At 38.5% G+C, this 17,843-nt stretch overlaps 1 protein-coding gene across 1 annotated transcript in view; it reads left to right on the top strand.

Moving 5' to 3' along the window:
- smg5 (SMG5 nonsense mediated mRNA decay factor) overlaps positions 1–17,843 on the top strand; it is a 204,232-nt gene that overhangs the window by 137,950 nt on the left and 48,439 nt on the right. Inside the window, exons 12-13 of the mRNA XM_028794085.2 lie at positions 12,019–12,966; positions 15,021–15,190. Coding sequence (XP_028649918.1) covers positions 12,019–12,966; positions 15,021–15,190 — 1,118 coding nt within the window. The remainder of the gene's footprint in view (positions 1–12,018; positions 12,967–15,020; positions 15,191–17,843) is intronic.

Genomic DNA, 17,843 nt, shown 5'->3' with positions numbered 1-17,843 from the left:
TTTAAAATTTGGAATGAGGATAACTCGTTAAAGTAAAACTGCAGCAAAACTGAACTGCAAATTGGCACTAAAGCACAACTTATGAAAATGAGCACCTTTTCAGTCACTCTTGATGTTGATCACATCAGACCTCCTTCTAATGCAAGGAATCTTGGTGACATTTTTGATTCCTCCCTTTCTTATCCCAACCACATGAAGAAACTTTCTAACTTTCATCTCAGTAACGTATCTGTGTTTGCTCATTCCTCTTCTTTTCTAATGCTGAGAAACTTGTCTATGCTTTTATAACATCCTGCATTGATCATTGTAACTCCTTACTGGCATGTGCCCCTTCAAATGTTATATCACAGCTCCATTTGATTCAAAACTCTGCTGCAGGAGTCCTTTCACGAAGCAACAACAGTGAGCACATAATACCCATCCTGCTTCGCCTTCACTGGCTCCCGGTTTCTTATAGGATTGAATATAAAATTCTTTTAATAACTTAGAAAGCTTTAAATGGCATTTCCCCAGACTACATCAGTGACCTTCTCCATCAGTATGCTCCTCTTCACCCACTAAGGTACTCTGATTCTGGCAATCTTATTGTGCTTCACAGTAATCTGTTTTAGTTTTCTATGCAGAAATCATTTGTATCTAATGTTATATATACCCTACTGTTCTTTCTGAGACTCTGAAGTCCTCTTGAGAAGGGGAAAGGTGTTAAATAAATATATTATTATCATCTTATATAATACGCTACCGTGGCTGTCTATTTGTCTGTCCAGAATTTTAAATCACCTGTAGCTCGCAAACCATTTGAACTATTGACCTGAAATTTGGTACACATATACAACGTGCCATCTACTATCGCTTTCGGGGTGATGATTGACCTCCAAGGTGGTTCTTCTTCTTTCAGTTGCTCCCGTTAGGGGTTGCCACAGCGGATCATCTTCTTCCATATCTTTCTGTCCTCTGTATCTTGCTCTGTTACACCCATCACCTGCACCTCTCTCACCACATCCATAAACCTTCGCTTAGACCTTCTTCTTTTCCTCTTCCCTGGCAGCTTTATCCTTAGCATCCTTCTCCCAATATACCCAGCATCTCTCCTCTGCACATGTTAAAACCAACGCAATCTCGCCTCTCAGACTTTGTCTCCCAACCGTCCAACTTGAGCTGACCCTCTAATGTACTCATTTCTAATCTTATCCATCCTCATCACACCCAGTGCAAATCTTAGCATCTTTAACTCTGCTACCTCCAGCTCTGTCTCCTGCATTCTGGTCAGTGCCACCGTCTCCAACCCATATAACATAGCTGGTCTCACTACCATCCTGTAGACCGTCCCTTTCACTCTTGCTGATACCAGTCTGTCACAAATTACTCCTGACACTCTTCTCCACCCATTCCACCCTGCCTGCACTCTTTTTCACCACTCTTCCACAATCCCCATTACTCTGTACTGTTGATACCAAGTATTTAAACTCATCCACCTTTACCAACTCTTCTCCCTACATCCTCACCATTCCACTGACCTCCCTCTCATTTACACACGTGTATTCTGACTTGTTCCTACTGACCTTCATTCCTCTCCTCTCTAGAGCATATCTCCACCTCTCCAGGGTCTCCTCAATCTGCTCCCTACTATCACTACAATGTCATCAGCAAACATCATAGTCCATGGGGACTCCCGTCTAATCTCGTCTGTCAACCTGGCCATCACCATTGCAAATAAGAAAGGGCTCAGAGCCGATCCCTGATGTAATGCACCCTCCAACCTGAATGCATCTGTCACTCCTACCGTAGACCTCACCACTGTCACACTTCCCTCGTACATATCTTATACAACTCTTACGTACTTTTCTCCCACTCCCGACTTCCTCATACAATACCACAGCTCGTCTCGAGGCACCCTGTCATATGCTTTCTCCAGGTCCACAAAGACGCAATGCAACTCCTCCTGGCCTTCTCTAAACTTCTCTATCAACATCCTCAGAGCAAACATTGTGGTGCTCTTTCTTGGCATGAAACCATACTGCTGCTCACTAATCATCACCTCACTTCTTAACCTAGCTTCCACTACTCTTTCCCATAACTTCATGCTGTGTCTCATCAATTTTATTCCCCTGTAGTTACTGCAGTCCTGCACATCCCCCTTATTCTTAAATATCGGCACCAGTACACTACTTCTCCACTCCTCAGGCATCCTCTCACTTTCCAAGATTCCATTAAACAATCTGGTTAAAAACACCACTGCCATCTCTCCTAAGCACCTCCATGCTTACATAGGTATGTCATCTGGACCAACGGCCTTTCCATTTTTCATCCTCTTCATAGCTGTCCTTACTTCCTCTTTGCTAATCCGTCGCACTTCCTGATTCACTATGTCCACATCATCCAACCTCCTCTCTCTTGTTCTCTTCATTCATGAGCCTCTCAAAGTACTCTTTCCATCTGCTCAGCACACTCTCCTCGCTTGTGAGTATGTTTCCATCTTTATCCTTTATCACCCTAACGTGCTGCACATCTTTCCCAGCTCGGTCTGCTCTGTCTAGCCAATCAGTACATGTCCTTTTCTCCCTCCTTAGTGTCCAACCTCTCATACGACTCATCATAACCTTTTCTTTAGCCTTTGCCACCTCTCTCTTCACCTTGCACCTTATCTCCTGGTACTCTTGTCTACTTTCTGCATCTCTCTAACTATCTCACTTCTTCTTTGCCATCCTCTTCCTCTGTATACTCTCCTGTATTTCCTCATTCCACAACCAGGTTTCCTTTTCCTCCTTCCTCTTTCCAGATGTCACACCAAGCACCCTTCTTGCTGTCACCCTTACTGCATCTGCTGTAGTTTCCCAGCTGTCTGGTAGCTCTTCACTGCCACCCAGTGTCTGTCTCACATCCTCCCTAAACTCAACCTTGCAGTCTTCCTTTTTCAACTTCCACCATTTGATCCTTGGCTCTGCCGTCACTCTCTTCCTCTTCTTGATCTCCATCGTCATCCTACAGACCACCATCCTATGCTGCTTAACTACACTTTCCCCTGCCACCACTTTTCAGTCTTCAATCTCCTTCAGATCAACTCTTCTGCATAGGATGTAATCTACCTGTGTGCATCTTCCTCCACTCTTGTACATAACCCTATGTTCCTCCCTCTTCTTAAAATACGTATTCACCACAGCCATGTCCATCCTTTTGGCAAAATCCACTATCCTCTGACCTTCTTCATTCCTCTCTTTGACACCATACCTACCCATCACCTCCTCGTCTCCACTGTTCACTTCATCAACATGCCCATTGAAATCTGCTCCAATCACCACTTTCTGTTCCTTGGGTACACTGTTCATCACTTCATCCAACTCACTCCAAAAATCTTCTTTCTCACCCATTGCACACCCAGCTTGCGGTGCATATGCACTAACAACATTCATCATCACACCTCCAATTTCCAGCTTCATAATCATTACTCTGCCTGACACTCTCTTCACCTCCAAAACACTCTTGACATACTGTTCCTTCAGAATAACTCTTACCCAATTTCTCCTCCCATCCACACCATGATAGAACAAATTGAATCCGCCTCCAATCCACCTGGCCTTACTCCCCTTCCATTTAGTCTCTTGAATGCACAATATATCAACCTTCCTTCTCTCCATCATATCGGCTAACTCTCTCCCCTTACCAGTTATACTGCCAACATTCAAAGTTCTTACCCTCAGTTCCACTCTCTTTACTTTCCTTCTCTCCTTCTGCCTCCGGACACGTCTCCCCCCCTCTTCCTCTGCTCCTTCTTCTTCTTCGGCCAACAGTAGCCCAATTTCCTCCAGCACCCTGTTGGCTAACAGTACTGGTGGTGGTCATTGTTAACCCGGGGCTTGACCGATCCGGTATGGAAATTTATTTTGTTGTCCACATATTGATTTGGCAAAATTTTACAGCGGATGCCCTTCCTGACGTAACCCTCCCCATTTATCCGGGCTTGGGACCGGCACGAAGAAACACACTGGTTTGTACATCCACTATGGCTGGGTTGATTGATCTCCAAGGTTATTCCTCTTTTTATTTTTATTTTACTGCAAAATCAACTCTCAGCAGTGGTCAACAGGGCGGCCGTGCAGCACATACATACGGGAGCCGTTCTCATCCCTACCACCTTCGCCATCACTTCCCCAACCTCTTCATATCTTAAGTCTTCAATCTGCCTCAAGAATGATTTAAGTGCCAGCTTAAGTGAAAAATTTTTAAAAAATTAAAAAAGTAATTGCAACACAGACACTGACTTAATCAGTTTTAACGCGAAAAGATGCTGACGAAAGAAGAAGCTGGCCGCTAGGGTGGAAAAAGAAGAGCTGCTCAGGAAGCAGCAAGCGCATCAACCTCTGAGCAAACGAATGCTAAACGTACAGAGAAAGAGTATGAAAACTGAATGCTCAAGTCAAGTGTAAACGCTCCATTACTGGTAATACAATAAATTAAATGTGAAGAATGTTATTATTTAAGATATACATATCTTACGTGGGTGAAATTGTATTATGCAGTCTGCAAATAAAGTTAAGTTTCATGCAGAAAATGCAGAAAATCCTATTTTCATCAAACACACACAGTCTTCAATATTGGTTCTCCTAAGGACCGCAACAGCTCTGCTCCGACTCTGGCGAGTGCTGTCCACCTCAAGAACAATCTTATTTTTTGAACAACAATTTACAATAACACTGCTCTCTACGAGCCTAACAAGACCAATGATTTCACTTTCCTTTTTTTGTTTTTTGAGGTTACAGGAAATTATGCAAAAATTTATATGAACTGGGAACTAGGCCCCTCTGGCTCATGCTGTTCCCCACCAGAACACTGTTGGTATCGTGACATCAGCAATCGCCATTACACTCTTCATAATCACTAAGATGATGCCATATAAAGGAAAGCACTAATGCTTAATCTGGAGTTACGATCTTCTGATTTCATAAAAATGTGACTGCCCTCATTTTCAGACCCTCCTGATTTAAAGGTGTGATGTCAGGCAGACAACTCATCCCCAAATTAAAAAAAAAAAAAAAAAAAAAAAAAAAAACTATGATGAGCTTTATGCAATATACTACAGTATTTTTTTTGCAAATGCAGTAATGGACATTGAGTAACTTGTAATACTCCAACATGTTTATATATATATTTTGTTTTTATATAAAATTTCCTCGGATCAAACTGCCAACCCCCCGGTATTTGATTTATATGGTTTTTCATGGCATGCCCAAGTTTTATTAGTTGATCTAAGGAATCCTGTCCCCAATTCTGTGTTGCACTCAGTCTGATACTAGTTTTAACAAACTGCAGTTTTTCTGTGCATGTCTTGTGTTCAATTCAGAAGCCTGTAGTTGAAAGGCATTGGTTAACAAAACCTTTACTATAAATACCTTATGGAGAGCAGAGCACAAGCAAAAATGTTTCATATTTTGTTGACAACAAATTATGTCTCACTTCGCACATAGATGATAAATGCTTTTTGATAATAACCTTTCTTTGAGGTACTGATAAGAGATTCTCTGCATTTTGCACACCTCTGTAGAATGTTGTTTATTCACACATTTCCATATGTTGCAAACTCTGCTCCAGGACTCCATGCTGTGCTCATATAATCGCAGAATCGAAGTATAAAGGGTATTTACACATAATTCGTGTTAACTGCATACTGGTATGCAAAGAATGCAGCGTCGGTATTCAGTCAAAGCATGATATTAGTTATTCACTGCTTGTTTTATAAATGTGTATTTTTTTCTTGTTTTGTTAACAATACCCATGTATTTGGAAAATTAAACATACTCTGTGTTAGTCCAACACTAACTTCCAAAAAACAAGTTAATTATTTAAGCCATTCTACCATTTAACTGCTGTAGGACTAAAGATCTTATTGAAAAAGTAGAAAGTGAATGAGTCTAATTCATGACAATGGTTGAAAACAAATAAGAATATAGTACAGTATCAACATCCATCCATCCATCCATCCATCCATTTTCCAACCTGCTGAATCCGAACACAGGGTCACGGGGGTCTGCTGGAGCCAATCCCAGCCAATACAGGGCACAAGGCAGGAACCAATCCTGGGCAGGGTGCCAACCCACCGCAGAGTATCAACATTGTATACACAAATGCAATATTTAGATTTTTATAGATACTAATTTCTCTCGATTGGCATTGCAAATACCACATTTTGATCATTTTTTTCTAGCCAAGAACAAAGAGTAGTATCTTGCCCATGGAATACTGTGAGCAGAGGTTGTACTATATAAAGAAAGTAAAGTAAAATAATATAAATATATGTGTGTATGTATGTATTAAGGCTGGGTGATATATCAAGTTTTTAAAAAATATCAATATATTTTCATGAGATATAAAATGAGACAATACCATTTATATCGAGTTTATGTTGCGTTATTCTCGTAAAGCCGCCAGTTCGCCGTTCTTTTCTCCCTGTTTGTTTCTCGCACAACTTCACCCTGCCCCACCTCTTTCCCTCCCTTAACACAATTCATCCCTTCCACACCACTTCATTCAGTAAGTCCTGCAGGTAGCGATGGGATGGAGATGGATAAAGACACAAAGGAAGCTATCAAAGAAGAGCTGGTTGGTTAAAAGATAAACAATGGCACAATTATTTGGAGATTGTTCGGGTTCAAAGTGTCAGATGAGCAGTAGAATAATGCATTCTGTACAGCAGTGTTTCCCAACCTCGGTCCTGGGGGCAAACTGTGGCGGCAGGTTTTTGTTCCAACCAGCTTCTGTTTTTAATTTGTTTCCTGGGCTAATTAAGTGAGGTTATTTCCTAACTTTTTTGTTTTGGGAACAATATAAAAATTAGAAAACTAAGTTTGGTAAAAAAAAAAAATCTATAATATTGTTTTCCTGCGCTGCATTAAAAGTTGCATAGTTAGATCTGGACCACCCTATATAAAAAATTTTATATACTGTATGTAAATTTTTTTTTATATAGGGTGGTCCAGATCTAACTATGCAACTTTTAATGCAATTTAGGAAAGCAATGCAAGACAAAAGAATTGTTCAAAATATCTTGCAATAAACGAATGCAGGGCAGGTGCTGCCATCTATTGGCAACAAAAATAATTTTTTGTGAATTCTCTATGTAATAAACTTAAGTTATAGCATATTGAAAATTGCATAATTAGATCTGGACCACCCTGTGTATATACTCTGTGTGTGTGTGTGTGTGTGTGTGTGTGTATATATATATATATATATATATATATATATATGTATGTACAGTGGAACCTCGGTTCACGACCATAATTCATTCCAAAACTCTAGTCGTAAACCGATTTGGTCGTGAACTGAAGCAATTTCCCCCCATAGGATTGTATGTAAATACAATTAATCTGTTCCAGACAGTACGAACTGTATGTAAATGTATTTTTTTAAAGATTTTTTAAGCACAAATATAGTTAATCACACCATAGAATGCACATCGTAATAGTAAACTAAATGTAAAAACATTGAATAACACTGAGAAAACCTTGAACAACAGAGAAAACTAACATTGCAAGAGTTTGTGCTATAGCCTTACAACCCGATCGCTGTATAAACACTTTTTTTTAATGAGTTTTAAGCACAGGGGGGGAAAAAAAGGAACATTTGAACAAATCTGAACTTTATTTAAAAACCAATCACAAGCAACCAAGAAAGTAACATTGCAGCAGTTCACGCTATAGCCTTACAACCCGATCGCAGGGAAAAAAAGTGGACATTTGAAAAATCCGTAACTTAATAAACAACCAAGAAAAGTAACATTGCAACAATTCAAGCTACGAACTGAAAAATGAACATTTGATAAATCTGTAATACAAAAACTAACCATAAACCACCAAGAAAACTAACCTTGCATGAGTCGAGTTCTGGCATGAAGTGAGGAGGAACTGGGTGGAGAGGAGGTTACAGTGCTTAGAAGCCATGGTTAACTGCAAAAGCACACGAAATACTGTTGAGCACAAAGAGTTCACAGGTAAAGCACGCACGTCTGACTGAGAACAATGAACAGGGAGAGGCTGAACACTTGCTTAAATACAGTAATTGGCGCGTACGAACCAGAAGGGAAATGAAATAGAGCACAAAGAGTTCACAGCGAAAGCATGCACACACGTGCAAGCACGCACGTCTGTCCGAGAACAATGCAACACGTGCGGAAATCATCGGCGCGCACAAACCGAAAGGGAAACTGGCTTGTTCGTATACCGAGTGTGTGATCGAGAACCGAGGCAAAAGTTTGGCAAACTTTTTGGTCATAAACAGATTTGTACGTGTACCGAGATGTTCGTGAACTGAGGTTCCACTGTATGTATATGTATATATGTGTATGTGTGTATATGTATATATGTATATGTATATATTAAAATGTACCAAGCAGTTATATGGGAATAATGTATTTTTTCTTTTTAACAATATTTTCATCTTGATTTTCATTCTACTTTTCTAGGTGTTCTCATTGTTTAATTAATCCATTATTTACTAATTAATTGATCTGATGCTGAAGTAGTTGCAGCCTTTGATTATTCGGTGTTGTTTGCCAGCGTGTCTACTCTGCTCATTTTTATTTGTCATTAATAAGATACAACAAAGGGGAAAAACTGCACAGAGAAAGGGCAAAATATAATGAAATCAACAAAAAAGAGTTAAGCATTTAAATTTATAGCAAAAGCAGGAATATTTCTAAATGTCTTATAAATGTAAAAACCATGCTATTGTGCTTTTCTGAATGTAGAATAAAAGAAAAATAATACCAGCTAATTAAGTGAGACCAGTGTTATCAGGTGTTGTCACTGATTAGGAATCTAGTTTGAACAAAAACCTGCAGCACAACTGTGAGTCTTTTGTTATATAGGAAAAGAAATTTATTTTATTCAAGGAGCATTATTATTTACTATATGCCATTTTTTAGATTATTTTTGAGCCATTTCTCATGTGCATCTTCAACTGTATGTTAATAAAGTGTATTTTTGACATTTGAGACATGTGGCTTTAACTCAGAACTGTCTTTTTTTTATTACTTTATGGGAAGAAAAAATACTGATATTTATCGTATTTCGCCATTCAGCTAAAAATATCGAAATATGATTTTTAGTCCATATCGCCCAGCCCTAGTATGTACATATGTATGTATGTGTGAAAATATAAAATGTGTGTGTGTGCATGATAGGCACTAAAATAATTTAAATATAAATCTTTTAGAGCTGTATACCTACTGTATGCAATATGCAGTGATGAAGTCACATTTGCCATTGTTTTAATTAAGGGCTAATCTGAGCACTGTATTTTGCTTTCATGTAGTACTGTAGAAATGAGGTGAGAAACAAGATTGCCTTATCTATTTTTTCCTGTGAGCATATCAGCCATTTTGTCTTTCTGTGCATCTTTTTAATTATCTTAATACTAAGATTTGTCAGGTAAAGAAGACAAAAGGTTTTAGGGGAATGCAGTTATACTCGCATATAACAGTGACAGAGAATGTTGATATGCTACATGTTAATTAGCATGTGCAAGTTCACTCAATTTCCCTTTGATATTTTTTTAATGTTTTTTGTTTCTGAAGTTTAAGGGCTTTACCACTCTTCATTGTTTGCTAATTTATATCAATGTATGTGCTACAACTTTTGATATGCAAAGCATTAGTGCTGGGCGGTATACCGGTTCATACCGAAAACCGTTTTTAATTTTTTTTTATGATATGGATTTTTCTTATACCGCAACACCGGTTTAAATTGCCTAAACGATGTTCGGAACGTGGCGCAGCGGGAAACTGTTCAAGTGGGGACCTTTTTCACTGCTACACCACTAAACACAGATTTGTTGCACATGGGCTCTTTTTCACCGCTACACCACCAAATAGTGGGCGGTAGCATAGGTATGCCGCGCGGTGAAAATGGACAGAGAGCCGAAAAAAAGCAGTCACATCTGTCGCCTGGAGATGCTTTAGTTTTAAAAGGTCAGATGTGTAAATACTGTTTCTATACTACTGGATAATACTGCAAGCCAAGTTGTACTTGTTTTATTTGTTTTCAATACAGTGTAATGTACCTGCGTACTGTGTAATAGTGTGACGACATTTTGACTTTATTCTCAACATTTCCACTTTAATCTTGACGCTTATGACGAGAATATATTCTTTTGACTTTATTCTCGTAATTTGTCATTAAAGTAGAACATCGCAAACTAAACTTCATCATAAAATGAATATTTAATTTACTAGATTTTCTCAAACCCCATCATAAGTTATATAGCACATTAAATGCTTTGTGTTAAGTGATTCGTTCAGAGATGGGCGCAACTCTGAATGGATGGCATAATTAAATATGTATAACGAAGATATTTTTAAAATTCTGAACACTCCGTGGGCTAAGTTTATAACTAGTTTTAATTTCACAAAGACGTTTATCGTGTGGTGATTGGTTATGTGGTGAAAGAAAAAGGAAGGATAGGAACTGGGGTTTTGGTAGCCTACGTCAGATAGAGACAGCATGCATGCAATAAAGATAGCCCGCTCAGAAGAACATGCATTGAATTCTATGTTCGTGTCTCCGATCAGCAGATCAAAAACCCAACATTTACACAATATTTAAGTTAAACCTATGCGATAGCTATTCATACATCCAGTTTTTTGGAGCCTCGTCACACCTGCCATAAAGTTCTCTACACTGAACATACACCTGGTGACCCCTTACTGCGAGGGAGCAGCACTACCACCTCACTACCGTGCATGTGTAATACCTGCTTTAATGCATTTCATCATGAAAATGATATCAAGTATTTATCTTAGCATTCTAAATTTTCAGAAAGCAGGAATATCATGAAGTGAATGGATTCTGTATGGTGATCGTTTAAGAAGCGTAGTGATTAACCACTTGGTCGGGGAACGTAACACAAAGCATTTAATGTGCTGCATTAATTTATGACGGGGTAAATTAAGTAATTGATTAAACATTGATTTTAGGAAGAAGTTTAGTTTACGACATTCTACTTTAATTATGAAGTAAACTATGAGAATAATGTGGAAATGTCGACTTTAATCTCGACATAAACGGCGAGAATAAAGTGGAAATATTGACTTTGTTCTCGACATATAGTTTGTTTTTTTCTTCCCAGTATAGCTTAGCTTGAAGCAAGGTCCATATTAATGCAGTTTGCCTAAATGATGGTCCAGCTGGTAAAGATGTCATCACAAAGTTGCACTTGTTGTATTTTATTTTAATTTGGTGAATACTGTGTAATGCACCTGGGCTTGAAGTCTTGAAGTAATAGTGCAACTATCAGTAATAATACTATTATTTATTTTATTGTTATTATTTATTAGTTTAAATATTATGCAGTTTAATGATGGTAGTTGTTTAAAAAGTCACTTTAACGTGTCAGTGGACAGAGATTGTTAACAGAAAGTGTAGTTGGTTTACAAAAAATATTTACTATTTATTCCTTTTCTAAGACACATTCGGTGCAATACAATTTTTGACAAGCACTTCTGGATATTTTACTAAGTCTAAATGCCTCTTTGTATGGTTGAAAATATGCTGTCAAAATTATAGTTTGTTTTTGAGAAATATGTTCAATAAAAAGGTTCTATATTTTGACTGCATCTGTCATGCAATGTGATACCTTCTCCATTAGTGCCACCCCCTTGAAAACTATCACTTTATGGGGCAATGCAAAACTGTATTAATACTTGTGTGCACATTAAAATGTTTAATTTGTACAATGTACAATACTCTTGACAGTGGAATAGGTTATTCTTAGCCAGTAATTGCAGTGGAAAATGTGGTTAACATCCACTCATGCATGGGGAAAAAAATACCGTCGAATACCGTGAAACCGGGATAATTTAGAAAAATACCGTGATAAAGAATTTTGGTCATACCGCCCACCCCTACAAAGCATGTTTGAATTTTGTCCGGCTTATAATTGTGTGAGTTAGCTATATACTTATGTGTTTTTTTTCTTATTGGATACATTTCTTAATCAGTTTTTCTTCCATTCTCTTATGCCATTTAGATGACCGGGAACTTAAGGATCCTTTAATATTAACATTAGAGGAGAGAAATATGCAGAATGGAACAGCTGATGAGGAAGATGGCGATGAAGATGAGAATGAAGGGAAAATGGGCTTAGAAAGCAATCATAAAGGTGGAACTTCAGATGAGTTAAAGAAGTGCACCAAGAAGAAATACTCTCGACTGTCCAGGTTGCGTCGACGGCGGTACACTCGTAAAGAGGATGAGAGTGACCTAAGTGAAGGCTTTGACAGTGAGGGAGAGATTGGAGCAGATGATGAAAACAGAGATCTTGTTCCTGGAAAATGCAGTAAGGATACTGTTTCTCCAGAATTAAATTTGATATCTGAGTCTGTAAGCAGCAGACAATCCGGTAATGCCTCAATACCCTGGGACAGTGGATCAGACAAAAGTGATGGGGCAGATGAAGAGGAAGAGGAGGAAGAAGAGGAGGCAGAAACAGCATTTGATGTTGAAACTGATTCTGATATGAACAGTCAAGAATCTCGTTCTGATCTAGAAGACATTGAAGAAGGTCCAAAGGAACAGACTCAAGTGGACTTTGCAGAAGGCAGTCTTAATACAGTATCAAATGCTAACAATGAACATGAATCCCATATGTTTGAAACCTCTAAAATAAATGACCTCACAGATGGAAGGATGGATGTCAACACTTCAGTGAATGGACCCATTTCCGCCCTAGCCCTTGGAAGCAGCAACAGTGATTCCAGTATTGCCAGCAATCTCCAGGCAATGTCTTCTCAGCTATTCCAAACAAAAAGATGCTTTAGACTTGCTCCAACTTTCAGTAATGTCCTGCTAAGACCTTGTAATCCACATTCTACTCCAGTAGAGCCAGTTCCACCCTCCAGTAGTAAGCCTCTGAATAGAGCTAGCAGTCCAGAAACAGCTACCACTAATGGAGCTCTCGACTGTCCCAATGAAAATGGTACAATTTATAATAATTTTCAGTATAATCTATTCATCATCCCCAGTTTAAGTTAGTTTGCTTTTTGATAATTGATCACTCTGCATTAACTTTCACCTCAATATTTTGTCAAGCTCTTTTCCTTCACAACCATTTACCCTGCTGGCCACTTTCTGCAAAATATAGGGAACTGCCCATTTTACATAAGCCAGTTCTAACAGGTGGTGGTTAAAAATGTGTTGCTTTTTTCAATAGCCAGTTAATCCAAGGGCAGAAAATAGAAAGGCAGTGCTTATTCACATTATGTGGAAGTTCTCATAACTTTAAATGGTATAGCAGAATGCAACTGAAATAATAAAAGCTAAAGGTGACATTAAAAACTGCACCAATATACAGTACTAAGCATGAAGTGGCTGTAATGTGAGTAATTTTCTTCAGTGCTTTGGAGGAACACTGAAAATGGAAGATACAAGACAGCCCCACAGCATATTAGTTGATTCCCTGATGTTCTTTGCGATCTCATAGTTTCATGTACTTTGTTATTGCAGTGTTTTTTGCTGGATGATCTCCGCTGTACAGAGTAGTAATATCGTTTTAAGATTAGTGCTTTAACAGTCTGCTCCTAAATTTATGGTATGTAGTACAGTAGCTGTGCAATAATTATATTATTAAAAAACAGGTTCTGGCTGAATTGTGAAAAAGGTTCTTTTGTGTTACCTCCTCATCACAATATTTTGATGAGACATCCACCTCAAATTAGCCTTTTAATACTGCTGACTATGTTAAAAGATTCACCAACAATTTTCTGCAAGGAAAAAACGCACACGACACCTTTATTATATTTATTGCCTTTTTGTAGTAAACAAAGTAGTTATGCAAATAAACTACAACATTATACTTTTTTCTAGGTAGGACATGAAAAAAATCATGATTGAAATGTAAATTCTAGTGCTGTACCCACCACTTAGGCAGTGATTCTCAGACCATTGTCATGTCTTTATCAAAAACAAAGTACAGTTTTATTTTTTTGTTAATTTGTACATATTGTTATATGCGGACAATACAGATATGAAAAAAGATGATCCACTGTGGCAACCCCTAAAGGGAGCAGCCAACAGAAGAAGAAAGCAGATTACAGGAAAAATGCACAATATTTTAGAAGGTTCACAAAGTATGTGTGAATACACTAGGCATGCAAATGCTGAGAATTTTGCAGTTCTTGGTAAGATTAGCAGTTTTATTTGATAAAATGTTTTAACTTTGGAAATTTAATAAAAACTGTTTTGGTTTTTTTGCCATTTTGGGGCAAACCTGAGTGCTTCCTTTTAATTTTACCTGTGGTTTGTTACAGTTAATAAAGATTATTGTTTTGTGTACTAAACTTCATGATGTAAAATATTTTATAGTTTATTGCAGGCAGAATATTTTTAGTCTGTTATTTCTGCTAAGGGTCGCAGCAACATAGATGTCTAGATATACTCACTACATGAGTCAATAGCAGTTTCCCTCCCAGCACTAATTGGGACTTCCCAAATGTTTCCAGACTAGTTGAGAGAGATGTAATGTAGCCATCATGTACTAATATCTCTCTCTCTCTCTCTCTCTCTCTCTCTCTCTCTCTCTCTCTCTCTCTCTCTCTGTCTGGGGTTTCTTGCAGTAGTACATTCTTGCATGCAACATGCTAACAGACATTCTAAACTAAAATGGTCTCATGACTTAACCTGGCTTTTCTCAGTGTGGAGAAACAGTTGAGCTTGTAGGGCTGTCCTGTAGAGCGATTCCAACATTGCTGCAGTTTTGGGTGATTAAACCTCCAAGCATTTTAGATCTGTAGTTGATGTTTTTTGCAGAAATTATGGTTATAAACATTTATAATCTGCGTACTTGTTAGGTCATTAAATGAAAGTATTGCAATAGCTTCATGTTATGTGGCATTAATAAACAATAATACATTGTTACAGCAATTTTTTTTTACCAATAGGCCAATGCTGTAGGTACATTTTGAAGGCAAAATTGTTTGTGTTCAAATGATATTGCAAATATCAAAACCCAGTATATTTACTTACTTTGAACAGATGGTGGCTCTGATTCAGAAGGAAGTGTGACAAGCAACCATTCTTGTTTAAATGAAAAGGCAATCCCAGAACGAGTGGAAATTTTGATAGGTCAAGGTCTGCTTCCTGCTGTCAAGATCTTCCTGGACTGGTTGAAGGCTAACACGGATATTATAGTTATGTGTGCCCAGGTATGATCAAAGATTTTGGTTTTCTTTAGTGCAACATAGTCTATTTCAGTGTCTGGAATTATAATAGGCGTTAAGTTTTCCTTTTAATTGAAAAACTGATTTTCTTATTGTGAGATAAAAGTAGTTTTACATCAGTAATAATGAGTGCTGTAAAGAAGCCCTCAATTTTTCTCTTTGAAAGCAAAATTTCAAATTAGTTAAGTACGTAACTTTATCAGAGCCTTGCTCTTTACTAATTTCAAGATCTCCAGTAATGACCCATGTGTTACTGAAAGAGAGGCATTCACTCTGTATGTGGTAGAAACAATAGACATGTTTACCCTAGGTTTGGTACATATCAAATACATTTACATTTTATGGAAATGATGAAAACATTGTTTTGGTTATACACTGTTGTAAAAAATTATTTGTATCCTTCCCAATATCCTCTGTTTCTGGATGCTTTACACAGTAAATGGCCACAGACTTTTTGACAAAATGCAATATAAAAGAAAGGTATCTGGGTGAACACACAATACAGTTTTAAAATTATTACTCTCTTTATTTAGGCAATAAAGTTATCCAGTACTTCATCACCTTTGTGAAAAATTGTCCTAAACATTTCTTATAATTTGATATTAGTGTTTCACATGGCTATAAAGAATTTTAGCTCACTTTTGTTTGCAGAAGTGCTTTAACAGTAGAATCCCTGAAGCCTACGAAAAAACACATAATCCCAGCCCACCTTAAATTCCTTTGCACCTCTCCATCAACGTCTTTTGTTTCGTAAATGTGTCGATCAGCGCAAGCAGCCTGCCGTCCCATCCCACCTACCGACTGAGCTCATCTCAGGCAAAAAGCTCTCTCAGCTCAAGCCTGGTTTATCTTGGTGTGAGGTGACTGGAGTTGTATAGGGAAAATAATACAGTATATCATTATTTGGAACACATACACTTCATGTGTGTTCCGTGTCTACAATAGATCTATGTACTGTAAGTGTTGATGACAGGAAATGCAAGAAATGTTAAACATGTATGTAAAACACAAACGTTTTTCATGTTTTAGTACTAATGAGAAAATTTTGACTTGAAGTGTATAATGTGTGAAGACTCAAGTCCAAATATCAAATAAACACGTTCACAAAAGCTAAACATATATCAAAACAAGTTTGCTTTGATTCAGGAATATAACCAAAGATAAAGAAATCGGATTAGGGTATGACGCTGATACAACTGCTTTGGTGGTACAGCGGTAAGAACTGCTGACTCATCATCAAGAGGTCACGGGTTTGATCTGGGCTGCTTCCCGGAATTAACGTTTTGAGTAGTGAGATGCTCTTATTGTTACTTTCATACAATAAAAACATTCATTTGATTCGAGTCTGTAACAACCAGTGTAAATTTATGGTACTTCTAAAGGTTAGCGTTTTTTTTTTTTTTTTATAATTATTATTCAGTTTTATTCTCACAGTCGCGTTCATGCTCCCCCCCGATCTGACACTTCTGTTTTCAAATGAAGACGAGCTATAACAGAAGTGAACTCAGATAAGGATGAGCCAAGGGTATGCCGAACTCACCAAGGTATCGTGCAAAGGTCTGAATGTTATTTATCGGTTTACCTTGATTTATTTACTTATCTTTCTACAGCGTAAAGTCACAAGTAGACAGCAGAGCTTCCCGTGTTTGACTGACATGAGCATGTTGACAAAGTATATATGTAATACCACTAAAAGTGTGGCGGCAGCATACACTGTTAGATCTAAACACTAATGTGGAGAATCGCTCATGTACTGAAGTCTAAAGCAGCAGGTGGAAGCTGCCGCCACACTTTTAGTGGCATTACATATATACTTTGTCAGCATGCCCATGTCAAACAAACGCAGGAAGCATTTCATACCAAAATTTTGTTGTTAGTACTAAAACATGAAAAAGTTTTTTTAGGTATGTGTTCAACATTTCTTGCATTTCTCACATTTCCTGTCATCCTACACTTACAGTACATAGATCATTGTAGACACGGAATAAACATAAGATGAGTGTGTTTCAAATACCGATATACTGTATTATTTCCATCCATCCTCTTCTGCTTATCTGAGGTCGGGTCACGGGGGCAGCAGCTTGAGCAGAGATACCCAGACTTCCCTCTCCCCGGCCACTTCTTCTAGCTCTTCCGGGGGAATCCCAAGATGTTCCCAGGCCAATCCCAAGATGTTCCCAGGCCAGCCGAGAGACATAGTCCCTCCAGCGTGTCCTGGGTCTTCCCCGGGGCCGCCTCCTGGTTAGACGTGCCCGGAACACCTCACCAGGGAGGCGTCCAGGAGGCATCCTGAACAGATGCCCGAGCCACCTCATCTGACTCCTCTCGATGTGGAGGAGCAGCGGCTCTGAGCCCCTCCCGGATGACTGAGCTTCTCACCCTATCTTTAAGGGAAAGCCCAGACACTCTGCGGAGGAAACTCATTTCAGCCGCTTGTATTCGCGATCTTGTTCTTTTGGTCACTACCCATAGCTCATGACCATAGGTGAGGGTAGGAACATAGATCGACTGGTAAATTGAGAGCTTCGCCTTGCGGCTCAGCTTCTTTTTCACCATGACAGATCGATGCTGGGCCCGCATTACTGAGCATACTGCACCGATCTGCCTGTCGATCTCGCGCTCCATTCTTCCCTCACTC

The sequence above is a fragment of the Erpetoichthys calabaricus genome, chromosome 2, assembly GCF_900747795.2.
Source record: "Erpetoichthys calabaricus chromosome 2, fErpCal1.3, whole genome shotgun sequence".
NCBI classification, from domain to species: domain Eukaryota; kingdom Metazoa; phylum Chordata; class Cladistia; order Polypteriformes; family Polypteridae; genus Erpetoichthys; species Erpetoichthys calabaricus.
Note: the sequence above shows the minus strand (reverse complement) of the source record. Positions and strands in the feature narration are given on the sequence as shown.